Source organism: Chelmon rostratus, chromosome 15, assembly GCF_017976325.1.
Source record: "Chelmon rostratus isolate fCheRos1 chromosome 15, fCheRos1.pri, whole genome shotgun sequence".
NCBI classification, from domain to species: domain Eukaryota; kingdom Metazoa; phylum Chordata; class Actinopteri; order Chaetodontiformes; family Chaetodontidae; genus Chelmon; species Chelmon rostratus.
The window spans coordinates 5,759,929-5,776,862 of record NC_055672.1 but is presented as its reverse complement, the minus strand read 5'-3'; the positions used below and the strand labels follow the sequence as shown (position 1 = coordinate 5,776,862).

At 43.1% G+C, this 16,934-nt stretch overlaps 2 protein-coding genes across 2 annotated transcripts; one reads left to right on the top strand and one right to left on the bottom strand.

The window, feature by feature from the left end:
- The first annotated feature begins 3,360 nt into the window (after nucleotides 1–3,360).
- tmem62 (transmembrane protein 62) lies at nucleotides 3,361–13,558 on the top strand. Its single transcript, XM_041953833.1, has 14 exons — nucleotides 3,361–3,549; nucleotides 3,705–3,909; nucleotides 4,320–4,431; nucleotides 4,596–4,733; nucleotides 5,274–5,319; nucleotides 5,789–5,930; nucleotides 6,283–6,407; nucleotides 6,757–6,879; nucleotides 7,369–7,524; nucleotides 7,795–7,954; nucleotides 8,214–8,412; nucleotides 8,643–8,738; nucleotides 8,946–9,064; nucleotides 9,945–13,558. Exons 1-14 carry the CDS (start codon nucleotides 3,512–3,514, stop codon nucleotides 10,263–10,265), a joined length of 1,980 nt encoding a protein of 659 aa, XP_041809767.1. The 5' UTR covers nucleotides 3,361–3,511; the 3' UTR covers nucleotides 10,266–13,558.
- Nucleotides 12,536–16,608, bottom strand: ptgr2 (prostaglandin reductase 2). Its single transcript, XM_041953834.1, has 8 exons — nucleotides 16,361–16,608; nucleotides 16,123–16,241; nucleotides 15,710–15,901; nucleotides 15,352–15,522; nucleotides 14,788–14,997; nucleotides 14,342–14,551; nucleotides 14,176–14,215; nucleotides 12,536–14,083 (listed from the first exon to the last, which is right to left on the bottom strand). Exons 1-8 carry the CDS (start codon nucleotides 16,395–16,397, stop codon nucleotides 14,019–14,021), a joined length of 1,044 nt encoding a protein of 347 aa, XP_041809768.1. The 5' UTR covers nucleotides 16,398–16,608; the 3' UTR covers nucleotides 12,536–14,018.
- Between the last annotated feature and the right edge of the window lie 326 nt (nucleotides 16,609–16,934).

The following is a 16,934-nucleotide window of genomic DNA, read 5'->3' as shown; positions in this document are numbered from 1 at the left end:
GATGTTTCAATTCTGGGTCAAAGGGTGGACAGTCCAGCAGAAGAAACAGAACTTCTATGAAAGTCTTATTTTGGCTGCAACTTGTGTCAACGTCAGGCACTAAAAACCTGCATTTTCCCCTCGTGGGCAACATCTGAGGGTCTGCAGATCGTTGCAGACACAGAGAAAGCGAGTGGAACATCAGTGGAATTCTTGATATCACACTAATCAGCGATGACGCAAAAGCACAGAGCACGCCATGAAAACCGCCGAAGAAACACGCTGTACAAAACCCCTTTTAACCCCGAGGGAGGAGAGACAGCCACTGTAAATAACCTCTGCTGTGAGTGCTGTGTCACAACTTCAAGGTCACCCCATGTTCCGGTGTTTTCCTTTAACACTTTTTCCGTCACATCTGGGCTCTCGTGCGCGAGACATCTCACTCTCTGAGTAAGTAAGTCAAAATTCATGAAGGGAGAGACGGCTGCTATGTGGCCCTTTAATGGCTGACAAAAACATGAGCATCTGACAGATAGCTGGACCATACAGAAGAGGGGACGGATGTTTTTTGAGGTCTCTGTTACCTAACATAACCTAGACTGTTAGGTCAAGAGCCTGGATGAATCTACGCCATCTTGTACCTTCTTTATTCCTCAAGAAACAGCCCAAGTGGGTGAGAGCTGCAGGAAAGATGCAGAGATGCGACCTGCCATTCATCCCATAGACTCCATGTAACAAGCTTAAGCCACTTCTCCAACACACACGCGCTCAAACACAAGCTCGTACACATATCGCACAAGTGCACACCTATGCACAAGGCCGGCTTCTTCACGCTGTGACTAATCTCACACTTCACAGAGAGGCACGGCTCTGCTCTTCCTCCTCCTCCTCCTCCTCCTCCTTCATGTGAGCCACCATCAATGAAAGCACAAAAAAAAGAAAGAAAAGAAAAACAGCCCGGGAGGAGCAGACCTTGGACCAAAAATTAAACCAATCAATGGCAGCTAGCTCCTCTCTCATCGTGAATCACGCTTCCTGACCCCCGCATCTCCATGGCGACGATGGTGCAGTGCCATTTTCATCTGCTGACTGCAGCTTGTCGTCGCCTCTGCCCTTTTTCGTCTGCTGGAAGCTGCAAGTTTACGGCTACATAAAGCATTAATGCAAATGAGCGATCACACCCCCAGGGGGTTCCTCCTGCTCCTCCACTTAAAGCTCAACTCTGGAGATGTCTGCTCAGTGAATATTGACAAAACGCACATACACTGTAACTCTACATGCCATCTGTGCATGCACATGCAGTAACACATGGCGCGAGGGAGAATAACTGGGCAAAAACTTGACTGAAAATCAAACGCCTGCTAAAGTCTTTCTCCAATATGAGTGTGGCCTGGTTGCTGATGGATGAAATTAGTGCCTGGTCTGACAACTTTGTGTGCAGGACAAGGTCCAGAGAGGAGCCAGCATGGACCGGCCCTCCACACTCTAGTTCCTCACAAGTCAGAGCGTGGATGCAACTGATCCACTCTGAAGAAACTGTAAAGGATGAGACACGGGACTGTGTTTATATGCCTTTACTATCAAGGATGCATTCACCCAAAGGCCAGTACTTGGTTTGTGTAACTACTAAAAATGAATCCTTCTTTTTAAGAGCCATTTGTGCAGAGCAGAGTTTGAGAAATGCAATAAGACAAACACAAATGCCTCTGGTGAGCAGCTTCCAGTGGGATGTGACAGGTAGCCAGCTGCAGCAATGTCACAATGCATCTCCAAGCCGGCTATCACGCGGGTCTGCAAAATGAAAGCACCTATCCTCCCTGCAGTGGACTGGCAGGCTTTGCTGTGGAGAGCTGTTGCATAGCGAGTTGGTTGCCACAGCAGATTTACTCAGGCGCGTCCACGCACAGTGGCCGTCCACAGGCCACGCAACCGCATCATGCCTGGCGTGTAGGAGGTTATACTGACAACATGCAGCACAACAAACCCAATGCATGCAGCCGCGGGCGACAAAGAGGGGGCGTTTGGGGTGGTGGAAAGGGGCGACAGCGAAGGGGGGAGGGAGCATAGCCCGGCCTCCGGATGCCTTACCTCGGGTCTTTGCTGCCAGCGCTTGATCCAAAGAAGAGCCGGGTGTGGTTAGGAAAAATCCTCTACGTTTGGAGGCGGCGGCGACGACATCGAGCGGAATCCCATCGCGGGCGAAGCGTCCATAGGAAGCGGCACGGTGTCGCGTCGGCGGTTAGAAGCAAACGAGCGGAGGGGAAATGTGTCTGTGCGTATTCGTCCCTTTTCTCCTTCTGCCTGTCACCTCAGCATCTCTATCGGTCGCTGCGGATCCGTGACGTGACGACTCTGTGATGATCATCAGGCTTTCCTGCGCGCGCGGCCCCGATTCGATCGCCCCTCGCAACAGCTCGGGCGCGCGCGCCGGGGTCCTTTAAAGCTCGTTCGCGGCTTAACAGTCGACGCGCGCGCTGGACACAACCGCCAGATCGGGGTTTTAGTACTTTTTCAGGTACATTTTGTCGAATAATATAATATATACACATTCAGCGATTAAAGACCGACATTTGCGAGTGTCAAAAGAAGCTGAAAAAAACTAGTAGTATCTCTGTAGTGTTTGAGGATACAGTGTAATTAGTTTTGAACGCGGCCACAAGGGGAAAAAAATCGCAAAGCCCACTGGGAGGCGGCATTCAGCCAAAGATGGTGAATGTGACTGATGACCTACACAGCGATTACAACAACAGTCCTCCACTTTGCAATGTAGACATTTTCTGTTCCTCAAGCAATTCAAAATACGTCGTTTCCTGCTTTTTTCCCCTAACACAGCAGTTAACAACAAATTCTGAAAAGTCTGCTCCAACTCTCAGTTCTTTTAAAATGAGTCTTAAAACTTCTGTCAGCAACTGCTTTTTATTTAATTATATTTTAGACAACTGATTCATATTTTGCCCTGCACTGTGACTGCACTGCACTTTTTTTTAACTCTTAATTAGGTTTTAATTTAATTTTATCCAATATTTTCTTTTACTTCCCAGCTTCCCTTGTCTTAGTTCAGTTTGGTGACATTTATGTTTAATATTGTTAAAAATAGAAAGAATAAATTCAGGTGATTTGGCTGCAGTTGTTCACTGGGATTAATAATTACTTTGCCAATCTATCTATCCACCAATAAGAGATTTTATTTGATTACAAAATTAAAAAAATATTGTATTATAATAAGAAAATCTAATCTTACTCATTGAAAAAGTAACTTTACCCTGGTTGGGACTGTTTTGTTATTCTCGAAATATCTCGCGATGGCAGGTGCAGTACGCTCCCGATCGATTGCGGTACCCGGAAAACAATGTCAGAGTGGGTGCTCTTTCTCATTACACTTCCTTTCATCTGATGGTGACGTTTCCCGATCCAACCGGTCAGTGTACTGTGTTGGTAGCTGGTGGGCAGCTAGCTGCTAGCTAACCCGCTGAGCTACCTCCTCCACCTCTGAAGGCAGCTGAACGGAGCCTTGAATGAACCCAGCACACCAATGCATCTCCACCGGCCGCGATGGCAGCGACAGAAACGGTCTGAGTGTGACATCTTAGCCATGTAGCTCAATGGTTCACTATATCTGTAGTTAATGTTAGTGTGATTCGTGTCCTTAGCTATTTCCACCAGTAGCTAGCTATTTTCTGTCCGGGACAGACGGCGGCAGCTAGCCCCCTCTCTCGCCACTACAGGAGGATGCTGAAGCTGTTCGGTGCGCTGGTTATCCTCGGACTGGCCCTGGCGTGCATCACCTCCTGGGTGCTGGACAGCTATGACACGGCTTGGCACCCGAAACGGAGCGTTCAGCACCCGACTATCGGTGATGGAGATGAGGCTAAGGGGAGTTCTCCACCATTTCCCGGCGGCGAGTTGAACAATATATTCTGGTTTATACAGGTGGGCTTTATTCCGTCTTGCTAGCTAGCTTTGTTCGGTCTAACAAGCCGTTAACCACAAACAGAGTGACGTTTACGTTCACCCATTATTTCCGTTTTTAATTTAATTGTGTTAGATACGTTTAACGTGAGTAGAATGTCTACCCATGGCTTCGTGGTGCTATCTGTGGTAGTTCACCCACTGAACCCTCTCTGAATGATTGACAGAATGGGATCACTGATCAAATAAGTGTGTCATTGTCAGATAAAAAGATGGTTCAGCAACTTAGTAAGTTGTCATCAGACTTTGCACCTTTTGTGCCTTACAGCCCTCATACTGCTGAGTTTAAAGGGGTAAACCAAACACAGGTTTAACACCATTTATTATCAATTTCTTATTTTATGTTTTTTTTTCTTCATGTCTTGTTGAAGGTGTCTGACATTCACATTAGCCGATTTCATGACCCCAGACGCATCCCAGATTTTGAAAAGTTCTGCACCGACACGATTGAAGTGATCAAGCCAGCTCTTGTGCTTGCAACAGGTACAGTGATCCTCCCCACCTTCCACTGGTTGGCATTTCTTGTAAAGTCCTTGTATTGTAATGAGGCTGCATGGGTGTGGCCCTCATGTTAATGCAGTCCAAAAAACATGCCGCTTCCCAGATGCCATGTTGTCTCTCATCCTGTATCGTCTTGCACTCCACAGGGGATCTGACTGATGCTAAAACAGAGAGCAAGGTGGGCTCCCTCCAGCACGAGGTGGAGTGGCAGGCCTACCACAACATCCTGAAGAGGTCCCGCGTGATGGAGCGCACTAGGTGGATAGACATCCGTGGAAATCATGGTGATTAAGCGCAGCAGTTTGTTATTGTAATGGGCTCTTTAAAGTCACTGGTCCAATTGAGGCATCCCAGAGTAGGGAGTGTCCAGTTTTTTGAAGAATCCATTAACTGCGGTGCATTTTAGCATCACACAGGAAGTCATCCTAACCCTTTCCGTCAATGCTGCTTTCCCCTCAGTTATTGGATTGCAAGCTATTAGATGTGAAACAAGATATCCTCATATTGTAACTGTCAAAAAGAAAGCTAGTTATTGGCTCTTGAGTTTCTCTGGTAGCTGTTCTGCTGTTATTGATTGCAGTTGTTGATGTGTGTCCTGTCAGTTTATCTGTTCGTGGGTCCCATGGTAACAGCAGATTTAGTTCGATATCTTGCTGTAACTTTAGCAAACCGGACTCCTGGATTAAATAATGTATGTGTCGTTCCACTGGGAATTTCATCAGGCATTGTAGTCCTTAGCAGTAAATCTTAAAAGCTGTTGTCTTGTTAGCAACCTCCTTTATAGTTTATATTATGCTAATTTCTGCTTTCATTTCTTCTGACAGATGCCTTCAATATTATTTCCCTGGACAGCATCAACAATTATTACCGGTCAGTATTAAATGGTCAATACTACAGTAAATGCCTGATTTAGAGTTTACTTCTTCATGTCCTATATTGGAAAGCTGAGTGTGAAGTCGATCAGAGCACGTAGTATCTTAAATGCCTCTGAAACATGAGTAGTTGCAGACCTACTTATTGACAATAATCCAAACTGTCTGAGCCTCCTGAGGACCAAAATAGAAGCAGAATCTACATGAGCAGACTGACTCCCTTGTATTTTTGACACAAATTATGTTTTATGTGACATTGCTGCTTCTGTTAATGCTGATTGATCTTTTATCTCCACAATATACTTAATGTTGCCGGCATCCTCTGCAAGTCTGTCTCTTGTGCAAGCCTAATTTATTTATTCAAAATCATTAAATTATCTCAGGATTCTATCAGGATCGGAGCAGCTGGCTCAGTCCCAGACCACAGTGTCTTGTTGCTCACGTTGACTTGTCTCAATTGTCCCTAGGAAATACTCGGCTAACCAGAAGGTCGGCTCTTTCCACTACGTTCACAAAACTCCCTTTGGAAACTACTCGTTTGTCTGTGCGGATGCCACTCTGACTCCAGGACCCAAGAGGCCGTACAATTTCTTTGGTATTCTCAACCAGGTACAGCTGTCCGGCACCTCCTCTTGATGGAGTAAAAACATTTGCTAAATTTGTGACAAACTTCAGAAAGAAGAGAAAATTTGAAAAGTGGTCCATTATTACACTTCGATTTTTGAAAGATTAGAGGAGCCTTAAGGCCACTGAGCAATAAACAGAAAAGAAAACTTAAGTTTATTTAACAAATAAGCAAATAAAAGCACAAAACATCCAGGATCCTCATACCTTAAGTTGTAAACACTGCTGTAAACATGGTTCACAATCATTCATTTGTCTTCAAAGGAGTAAAGAAAGTATTTACACATTGTGGATAATGGACGTAATGGATCATATTGTTATTATAATGCTTTGACAGACTCAAATGGACTTGCTGGACACGTTCAGAGCTGAGAGTCTGAAAAGCAACCAGTCGATCTGGTTTGGCCACTACACCACATCCACTGTCGTCTCACCCTCTCCAGGAGTTCGGGACATGATGAGGTAAGAATGTAACGGAGGTTAGCCGCTAAACCTGTTTTTTTTTTTTTTTTAACTGGGTGTGTAATGCATATTTTTACGTTAACTTAATGTGCAGACATTCAGTAGCATGCTGTTTTGACCAACAAGCTAGACTTTTATCAGTCAAAGGTTTGAAGCATTTGACTGGAAGCTAGTTCATCCTGTAAAATAGATTCACATTCAAGGGACGGTCGTGGTTACGTGTGACATGATGGAAAATTTCTTTTTTAGAATCATTTCTTTTGCATTTTCAGCAATATTCAAAGCAGTTGTTAGCATATTAAGACAGTGTTATTACAGTTTTTTCACATCTGGACTCATTGTGCTTCAGATCTGCTGTTGCGTATCTGTGTGGCCACCTGCACACACTGGGCGGCCTGATGCCCGTCCTCCACAGCCGACATCCACAAGGCACCCTGGAGCTGGAGCTGGGCGACTGGATGGACAACCGCAGGTACGCTAAAATATACACAGCTGTTCAGTCATCTCACTGGCTGTCTGCGGGTCTGGAAAAGTCAAAAAAGGGCCATGGAAAGTGTAAAAGGCCTTACATGTAATTTACAAAAAGCCTAAAGTGTTTTCTTTAGCCTGCTTTAGGAAGTAATGTCAGTTGTAAAATGTTTTTATGTCTGATTGGAGGCTTTTGGGAGAAGTCACATGCTAATAAACACCATCACTTCTGTTAGCTACTGTTAGCATGTAAGCTTATTGACTCATGTATACTAACATGTAACTTAAATGAATTAATCATTTTTAGTTGTGCCACTTATATCATTAGGAATTGTTGTTGAATACTTTTGGGAAGTGCAGAAAAAGAATAATCCTAATAAATAATTCTAGGCTGTTTTGTCCCTGGTTTTGCGTTCTGTGTGGTATTTAACAGGTCTTGAAAAGTCTTAACCTGGTGAACCCTGCTCAAACCCTGTCTCACATCTGTCTCCAGGTACAGGGTTCTGGCCTTTGACCACGACCTGCTGAGCTTCTCTGACCTGAGGTTTGAGCAGTGGCCTGCAGTGCTCATCACCAACCCAAAGGACGCACAGTACCTGCATCCCGGAGTGGAGCCGCTGGGTCGAATAGGCAGATCGACACACATCAGGTGTCTGTTCTTTGTGTGTGTGTTTGTTGAACCATAAACCCTTTATAGGCTCTATTATACATGTGTCCACAACACTGCACCCGCCCCTGATATTAATACACCCTGCCTGCAATATCGTTTATTACAACAGGGTAAACATTTTTTTTTTTTTCTTTGTTTTAGGTTGGTAGGAGGTTCATTTTTTTAGCACTGAGCCCCAAGTGAGCACAATAACACCACCTTTTATTTAACTTTAAATATTAAAACATTCATTTTCTTGGTTCTCACCAGGATCTTGGCCTTCTCCGAGGCTCCGATCACTGCGGTGCATGTGAGTGTAGATGGGGAACCTTTGGGGAAAGGCCACTCTGCTGGAGGTCCTCTCTATGTTCTGCTGTGGGATCCGTCTCTCTACCTCACTGGACTGCACACCATCAGAGTTAAAGTGGAGGTCAGTCCAGCATTCATGTGTCCTCCATTTAAAGTGTTTGTAGCCTTTTAAATATTTCACAGGTCTTGATTAAATTTGGTAGCTTTGTTTGCTTGAGTTGAATTAGGATTCAGTTGATCTGCTGTGTGGGAGTTAGTTCTGATACACAACTTTCTATTGATTACCAGCAATTCTGCTGCTATGCCGACTTTAATGTGCTCTGTCTTTATATTTATGGGCGTGGCACTTTGCTTCTTCCTTTTCGTTTTGTGTGAGCCAGGACTCGGCAGGCCGGTCGTCAGTGCGGGAGCAGCACTTTACTCTGGAGGACGACCTGACTCCCAGCTTCGGTTTCGTGCAGTCCTTCATTCTCCTCACAGACCATTACATCCTGGGCCGAGTGGCCTTCATATTCATGATGCTTCTGAATGTCGGTGTGCTGCTGGCCTTCAGGTTCCTGCGTGTTCCTTCTGGGAGAGGTGAGCTGGCACTGAGCAGCCCTTCAAATACATATATCATCATAACTTAAGTTCAGCAACTGAAGTGCGTTTAACTGATGTTAAAATCTGCTCTGACTGTGGACAGCAAAAAGGTTCACCATAAAAACAAGCAGATTGCATGTTAATTTAGTATTTAGATGCAATAACAATAACAACAATTCTGCTTTTTTTATGCATTCGTGTATTTTTGTTTTGTTTATCATCTACAGGATTGTCCTCTCAAGCGTGTATGTCGCTCCATCTGGTCAGTACAATGGACACCTTCTACTACTCTCTGCTGCTGTTCAACCTGTGTACAGCCTTAGGTGGGTCAACTGTTTTGTCCCCTCTGAACATGCATCTGTTTTCAAAATCTGTGATTTAAACCTTTAAATCTGCTGTCTAATAATAGTCTCACATTAACAGTAAAATAAACACAGATGAAAAGAAGACATCTTGCACATCCTGTATAAAATATCCTGTATAAATACTCTTATCAAAACAGAACACTTTCCACCTCTCCTCGTCCTCAGGTCCGTGGTTCATAGGAGAGCTGATAGATGGCCATAGCGGTGCCTGCTTTGCCTTTGGGGTCTTCATCGACGGACACTTCCTAGAGGGCAGTCTCACTTATGTTGTTGGAGTTGTTCAAGTAAGAACATTTTCTTCAACACGTCTACATCTCAGGAATGTCTGCACATATAGGGTTTATCAATATTTTTTTATTAGCAAAAGGTCACATGACTCCTTGTTTATGAAAGGGGACAGTCGTACTGATGAACCCTGAGAGAATTATTGCTTGCAGACGGACACAATTAGCGACTCGCTGGTTAACACAGTGAAGCATTTGGCAGCTAAAGAGCCAGTAAATTTCCTTTAGGAGCTGATAGAGACCATCGTCAGGAGAGTGGAAACACAACAGCAAAATGAATGTTAATGTTTCATATCTGTGTTATTAGGCAAGTGTTTGTGAACAAGATGGTAATATGTCAGTGTTGCGTTCACAGCTTGTTTCTGCTGCCCCCAAGTGGCCAAAAATTACATTACTGCTAACCTTTTTTTGTTTCTGGCATACTGTCATGTTAATGATGTTTTTTTTATTACATTTTTTAACTTAATATGTTTCGATTACCTACTAGTGCATTTTTGGCTCTGCTTGACATCTATACCTTAAACCAGTGGTTCCTGATGTGTGGTTTTGGACACCCAAGGGGTTCCAAAATAAAATCAAGGGGTCACAAGATAATTAAGGAAATCTCTTTAAAACATGTATATTTCTGCAACCTCATCACTAGATGCTACTAAATTCTTCACTGGTCCTTTAAACTATCTGACAAGGAAAAATCATCCTTTGTTTGAGCTGCACACGTCATGTCTTCATTTTTGCAAACCAGTTTTGTACTTCCTTTCATACATTTATCCAAATTAATTCATAAATTTGTACTTTGTACTCCTCATCGTATTATTAACATCATTTTCATGTTATTTTAAGAACTGATCAAATTTAACCTGAGTCATTTCCTCTCTGCCAGCTCCTGTTCTTCAACATGCCCCTCACCTCTTACCTGTGCTGGAGCCTCCATCACCGTTGCCGTGGCAACACCTTCCGATCCCACTTCCTGCGGCCGGGCTGCCGCTGGCGGACTCTGGCCGTTCACCTCTTCATGCTGCTGCTGCTCACTTGGCAGGCCCACTCCTGCTACTTTCTCCTGGAGACCTACGGCCCCATGGCCTTTATCCTGTCTCCTGTCCGCACATGGGCGTTAGGGCTCAGCCTGCTATTGGTCTACCGCGCCTGGACAGGCCCCGCCCCTCTCCTCCGTGACAACAGCAAGAGCGCCGCTTCCTCTTGACAGTAATTGCACTGTACCACCACGATTTCCCCCGAGCCTGACTCACAGATATATTTTGCTGTCTCTATCCACCCTGGAAGCCTCAATTTCCCCCTCACAGCAGCCCCCTTCCCCCTCCTTCCAAAGCCACTCACAGTCCATCACTCACTATCCTGTTTCTAGATAGTATTGTTTCCTTAATATGCATGTTATCGTAAAGCACCGGTGAGCACATTTATGGCCATATTCATAGCAATGTGTACAGTGTTAAAAAAAACAAAGCACCTTGGGTACACTGAGGGTAAAATAGCCACTTTAAGCTATGTGAGGACTAGTCCAATGTGTGCCGCAGTCGACAGTATAAGAGCTGTATTCTGCTGTGGTTTAAGCTGACTCATTTACTTGAGCTTTAGCACTTTTTGGAAGTGTTGCCTTGGCCGAACGCCACTTCACCACTGCCAAAGGATGAATAAGAACGATTTCACCTTTTATTCTCCCCTCTGAAAATCATTTTCATTCACTGACGAAGGCTGGACGTGCCAAACCGATCCTCATGTTTACCTTCTGACACACAAATCATGTGGTTAAGAATGGTGTACACATCATTTTGTATACTTAAGCTTCTCCCAACTTCCCGTGGCTGACCGAGCGTGGTACTTACAGTAGCTCTGGTGAAGATGATGCAGGTAACGCCGCCTAGACGACCATGTTTTCAAGTTTATTCTACACGTAATTACAGGAAATCAAAGGAAGAAAATGACAAATCAATCAAATGCTGTAGTTGATCTGTGTACAAGTAGTTGATGATTGGAAGTGCTTTTAAGTAAAATCGATTCCGTTGCACACGACTGCCACTAAAAACGTGTCAATAGTCGCATTGAACAGTCATATCAATACCTTCAATGCCAGTTTTCAGCAGAACACAAAAACGAGCCGGCCTGACTCCACGTGCTCCTTTAAACGTGACTACAGGAAGCAGCTGTTTGTTTCTCAGGAATGTGAGCACTTGAACAATAGCCTGGTCCCAGTAGAATTTCAGGACAATGTTTTTATACTCCATCGTAGCTCAGTGAACTAAAAACCATGTCAAACAATCGAGATGTGTGGTGGCTAGAAAAAAACAAAATGAATGTGTTATAGATGTGATGAAATGAGATGAACCAGTACTATGCTGTTTTTTTTTTCTTTTTTAATTTCATCTGATTGTATTGAGTGATTTCTTTTTCCCTTCATGTTATATATCTGCACTGGAAGTGGGTATTCTTTACCTCCCTCGTGGTCAGCGTGGCTAGGAAGATAAAGGAGCATCCCCTGCGTTGGAAGTTAATTTGACAGCTCTGTGCGTGAAAACTCGTTTGTCCGTATTGCTCAGAACTCCTTGTTTGTGAAGGTGTGAGAGCCGTCAGCCGTGTCTTTTGCACTCCAATTCAATCCCTTCTCGGCGGTAGTAGCAGGTGCTGGATTCCACAAGAACAACCTGATCAGGAAAAAAGAGACAAATAGAGTGAAGACCACATTTATCACATCTTTTAATAGAAGCGTGTTCCAGCAGTGTTTTTTTTTTCCAAACCATACCCAGCGTGAGTGCAGAGTAATTGCTCCGTGCTCTGATAAGACACGCGGTTTAATATTAGAACAGCTGCTAGACATTGAGAACACTGAGAAAATTAAATTATGTGCACTCTTGCTGGGAAGTGGTTTAATAACTCCCCCCCCCCCTTTGCATAGACAAGTCTTTTTGAATTGTATGGGAGCATTCCCAAGTATATAATTCCTGCATATAGATAGATATTTAAAATTGATGGACCTTTTGTTCCTTTCTATGATGCTCACTACTTCTCACGAGCTGTGTATTCTGTCCACAAGGAGGCAGTATTGAATGGATTTGGTGGGTAAAGAGAGATGACTGTATTTTACTTCCACCTCCAAATTATGCATGGGACTGTTTTGTTCGTTTGTTTGCTGAAAAGCACCAAAAGCTGATGTTGGTGAGACAGTTTTGCTAGTTTATTGACACTCACTGATTATGTTTAGCTACGAATCTGGTTGTGATTGTTCTGTACTGTACACTGATTTGACTGTTCACACGAAAAACAGACATGAGCTCCACCATCACCAAGAAATATACTGCAAGTGATGTGCTGGTGTTCACTTGACCTATTCTGCATCTCCTCCTATGTTCAAACACTTCAGTATATAAATGAAAAGATGATGATTTTACACCTGCCACATATTTTTCTCGTGACAACTGAAATTAGAGCCAACCACAATTTTATTTTATTAATGGTTTATAGTGCTGTGGAATAAAATGTTCATTACAGTAAATCATATAAGTTGCATCTCTCTTACATCATTGTCACATAATCTTACATGGGAGTGATCAAGACTATGGAGCACTAACAAAAGTCAAAAATATAACTGATTGTCTCAGTAATAATCTTAGCTAGCACTCATATTTGTTTTGTAGGTTCTGACAGGTTCTTTTTGTTTTTCTCATGTTTGCTTTTTGTGCACATTATTAATCTACCAGCACCAGCCTTTTCAGCTAGCTATAGCTCTTTGTAAAACTATACCAGCACTGCATGCAGTGTTTATCATCCATACAGCATTAGCGTCACCCTTGTAGGCTTTAACTAGCACTTTAGTTGGCTAGCTAATGCAAACAAAATTTGTTGGCAAATGCTACTTAAAAATCTTTAGAGATTTAAGTAGTATCTTAACTAAAAATGCTTTTCTGCTAACTACAGCTAACTTTCTTCATAAAGCTAAGCCAGCTGCAATGTTAATCATGTACATCCTGCATACTGTTTGTAGCTAAAGCACTTTAGCTAGCAAGCTACTGTAGCTACCTAAAGTTAGCTACCTAAAGCTACATGAAATTCATTCATTTAGTTTAATATTATGAGAGACATCAAATCACATGTATGCAATGCGAAGGATGACACAGTAACGTCCAACGGCTTCTTTCCACTGTGGCCCTCAGACATGACAATAATGTTACAATGCTAGAAACGTGTGCATCGCCAAGCAGTGTTAGCAAGCTAGTGTTTGGTGCTTTTAGCTTGCCAGGCTTTTGCGACTGCTACAAGCATTATGAAGTACAGTATATGGATGATTAACATTACATACACAGACTGATGTAGTTTAATGAAGAAAGTTGGCTCCAGCTAGTCTAGGCTAGCTAGCTGAGAAAGCTAGTGCTTTGTGTGTTAACCTGGCAGTGTTTTCATGTAGCCGCAGTCTTCTTCTTCCCATTGATATTAGTTATTTGACCTCCTAACAGTTGAAATAAAAACTAATTGGAAGTAAAAGGGAACAATTAAAAAGCTTTATATTTCTTTGTAAACTCCTTTTTATACAAACAGTATTTGTTTTCAACGTCGTCTGATATTCTCGTATTCTGATCTGGTATTTTATTTTGAAAAACCATGACATAGTGTTTCTGAATCTTTAATACATAGGTTAATATCATGAGGCTGTTTTACTATTAATTTATGTAACTGCTGCACCAGTTTCCAAAAGTTTAAATCAGTAAGTATTAGAATTCAGGACTCATCTAGCTTCCAGGACTCTTTACATTTCATTTTATTCTTCTTAAGAGCACTATTCCAGAGAATATTGTGTGGTTTTTCATTTATGGTTCATACGTAATCAACAAGCATCAGCTAATCAATGCAATATCGTAGAGTTCATTAGATTAGTGTGAGTGGCAATGGTTAATTTCCCAAGGCATCTGGTGAGAGCAGTCTCTAATGGCCGCCACGATGATTTTCTTCAATCTGATATCTTTATAATTTGCTTGCCAATGTTTCCCCCTTTCATCATAGAGCAAAATGCATCTGCAAGAAAATGAAAGAATGAATCAACTCCAGCCAAGTTAATAAAAAAAGTCATACAATACAGGAAAATGCTCAAATTATCATCCACATACCTCCCATGTTTTCAATGCCATTCACCACCGTTTCCAGCACCTGCACAGTGGAAGCAAAATTACAGCTCAACGATGCGAAGAGACAGATGGAGAAGAGGCATGCATTTTGCAAACAAGCAAGGACACCCACACAGTCAACCACACATCATCACCATTTCCTCCGTACCTTGATTTGGCCTGATTTAACGCACTGGCTGAGCTCACAGAGGGCAGCATCTGCTTTGTTCATGTAGTTAAGCACCATAAATCGCTCCCGGGTGATGTTCTTATTTTGAAGGGTGTCCTGTATCTCTGCGCTCAGGGGCGGAGGATATGGCACGTCCTTGTTGTACTGTGAGATCTGCCCACACAGGATCACGTGGCTGCCGTTGTTCATCTGGAGGTAAGAACAGGGCTGGAGGTCATTGTGCGTGAGATATAAGACAAAAAAACACTCACTGTTGAAGATCAGGAGGAAGCGCTTCTAATTTTGCAAATGTTGGCAGTACAATTAGGCAAAGAAAAGCCAGCAAACACCTTAGAATTAACACATTTTCCAGCCAAAAAAACAATACAGGAAAGTAAAACATGCACTGGATTATGCTCTGTACACACAAACAATACAAGCAGTACCTGAGCGATTACACTGTCACTGATGGCACCTCCAACATTGTCAAAGTAAACATCTATCCCATCTGGGCAGCACTCTTTGAGCCTTGCAGGGACGTCCTCTAGGCGGTAGTTGATGGCTGCAGAAAAGGCCAGGTCTTCTACTAAAACTCTGCACTTCTCACCAGAACCACAAATGCCAACCACTCTCACACAACCATCCAGCCTGCCAATCTGGAAAAATAAAACAGGGTTATGTATTCAGGATGTCACTTCCTTTTCTTTGCAGTCTACTCTGTGTTTATGTGGTCAGCTAGATTTGATTCCCTGAGTGTGGTTTCTGAGATATAATAGTTGAAGTTTCAACCAACCATTAACGCATTAAAAATCGGAACGATTTTAATTCATGCCAATTATCTCTTTGCATTTTCAGAAATTACAGGATCTAACTGAAAATCAGCATGAGAGTGGAGAAACTCTACAATTAGAATGTTGTTTCTGTACATTTTGTCAGTATTTCAGATAGATACAGCTGTATATAAGACTTTAAAGCATTTACAGACCTAGTCTGAAATTTGCTGTATTTACCTGTCCAGCGATGGAGCCACAGGCCCCAGCTGCTCCACTCACCACCATGGTCTGATTGGCCCCTTTGGTGATATTACCCTTCTCCCTTATGCCCATCAGTGCAGTGAGGCCTGTTAAGCCAATTGCACCCAAAACGTAGGACAAGTGCCCATCAACCAACTGTGGATCAACCTGCAATAAATAGAAGGTAATATCACAACTGCTGATATTAAATGATATCAATATTTGTGTAAGCAGAGGACTTTTAGTCCATGCATGCATTTTAAAGGCATTCTCCTTTCTGCAAGTGAAAAGAAGGACAGATCCACCCATCACGATGGACTACATCCTAATGTTGACGCACAGCAATATGCCGCACCTTCTGTAAGTCACTTCCTTTCATAACAGCATGGGTCTGCCAAGGCCAGCTGAATGAAGTGACCACATCTCCCTCGGCGCAAGCACTGCAGCGGCTGGACTCCACCACGCCGACACCTGCACCGTCAACACACTCAGACAGCCGCCATGGAGTTATGTAGTCAGCACCGGTGTCTTCATTCATTCTGCATCGCTGCAAAGCAAAGACAGATAGTATGTAGGAGGGATTGGGAAGCATTGCCATTGGTCTTATGGTTGAGTCTTTGACACTGGCTGCCGTAACCTTTCTCGAGATGACCTTGGTGGACTGTAAGATTTAACTATGATGCATATTAAGAACTGCAACCTTTTTTTTTTGTACCATGTATTTATCTTAATGTGCAGCTGATACAACTTGAATGACTTTATCAGTACCATATAAGGGTCGACTGACAGGTGAAGCGTCCGAACCAGGATCTCTCCATCTTTCAGATCAGGTGCTAAAGTCGTCTCCTCGAGGCGGAAATTCTCAGGAACTGGCACCCCATTTTTACCTTAACGTAAGAGTTGTTTGAGTAAACGTTAGCCACACGCCTGCAGTAATGATGTAGCACATGAGTCAAGAAAATAGGTCGTCTTCTGTCATGAAAACAATAAACATTAAGTTTCCTACCTGGCCTTGAGCTGAGGACGACTCTCTGCACCTGCATTTTTGAAAAGTTACCCTTGATATCTAACTTACACTAAGTGGTGCTTGGGATGACGACCCGACCTGGCAACAAACGCCGAGCTGCTACGTGCACAAGGGTCACAGTGCTAAAAGGTGTGCGTGTTTTACAATGAATAACAACACAAGAAAACGAGTAATTACTAATAACAAAGCCTATTGCCGAACAGATTCCTTCTGTTCTGTGAGTCGGTTAGCCGCTCGCAGCAGAAAGTCAACAGACCATTGAGAAACTCTCGTTAGGTTCATAGCAAGAGCATTCCCTGCTACCAACTTCCGTCTTTGCTTAAATCCCGTTAGGCAGTTAATGGATTTTTTTTTTTTTTTTTTTTTTTTTTTTTTAGCTGGGAGTCAGCTAGCATCTCATGTTTAAGTCCGCATCCATAGTTTATTCAACAGTTAACTGTTGTCATCGCCATGTGTCACGCGGGGCTGACAATATGTCCAAAATGTCTTCATATTCTTTTTTAATGTTTAACAGGCAGCCGTTTGATTTTGCGCACTTCTTAATATGACATGT

Excerpts from the sequence above, each read along its gene's own strand:
- tmem62 (XM_041953833.1), top strand. The coding sequence starts at position 3,512 with ATGCATCTCCACCGGCCGCGATGGCAGCGACAGAAACG. Across the intron at positions 7,955-8,213 it reads CCATCAGAGTTAAAGTGGAG|GACTCGGCAGGCCGGTCGTC; the intron begins GTCAGTCCAGCA and ends TGTGTGAGCCAG. Across the intron at positions 8,739-8,945 it reads CAACCTGTGTACAGCCTTAG|GTCCGTGGTTCATAGGAGAG; the intron begins GTGGGTCAACTG and ends CCTCGTCCTCAG.
- ptgr2 (XM_041953834.1), bottom strand. The coding sequence starts at position 16,397 with ATGCAGGTGCAGAGAGTCGTCCTCAGCTCAAGGCCAG. Across the intron at positions 16,242-16,360 it reads CGTCCTCAGCTCAAGGCCAG|GTAAAAATGGGGTGCCAGTT; the intron begins GTAGGAAACTTA and ends TCTTACGTTAAG. Across the intron at positions 15,902-16,122 it reads TGTCAGTCGACCCTTATATG|CGATGCAGAATGAATGAAGA; the intron begins GTACTGATAAAG and ends TTTGCTTTGCAG.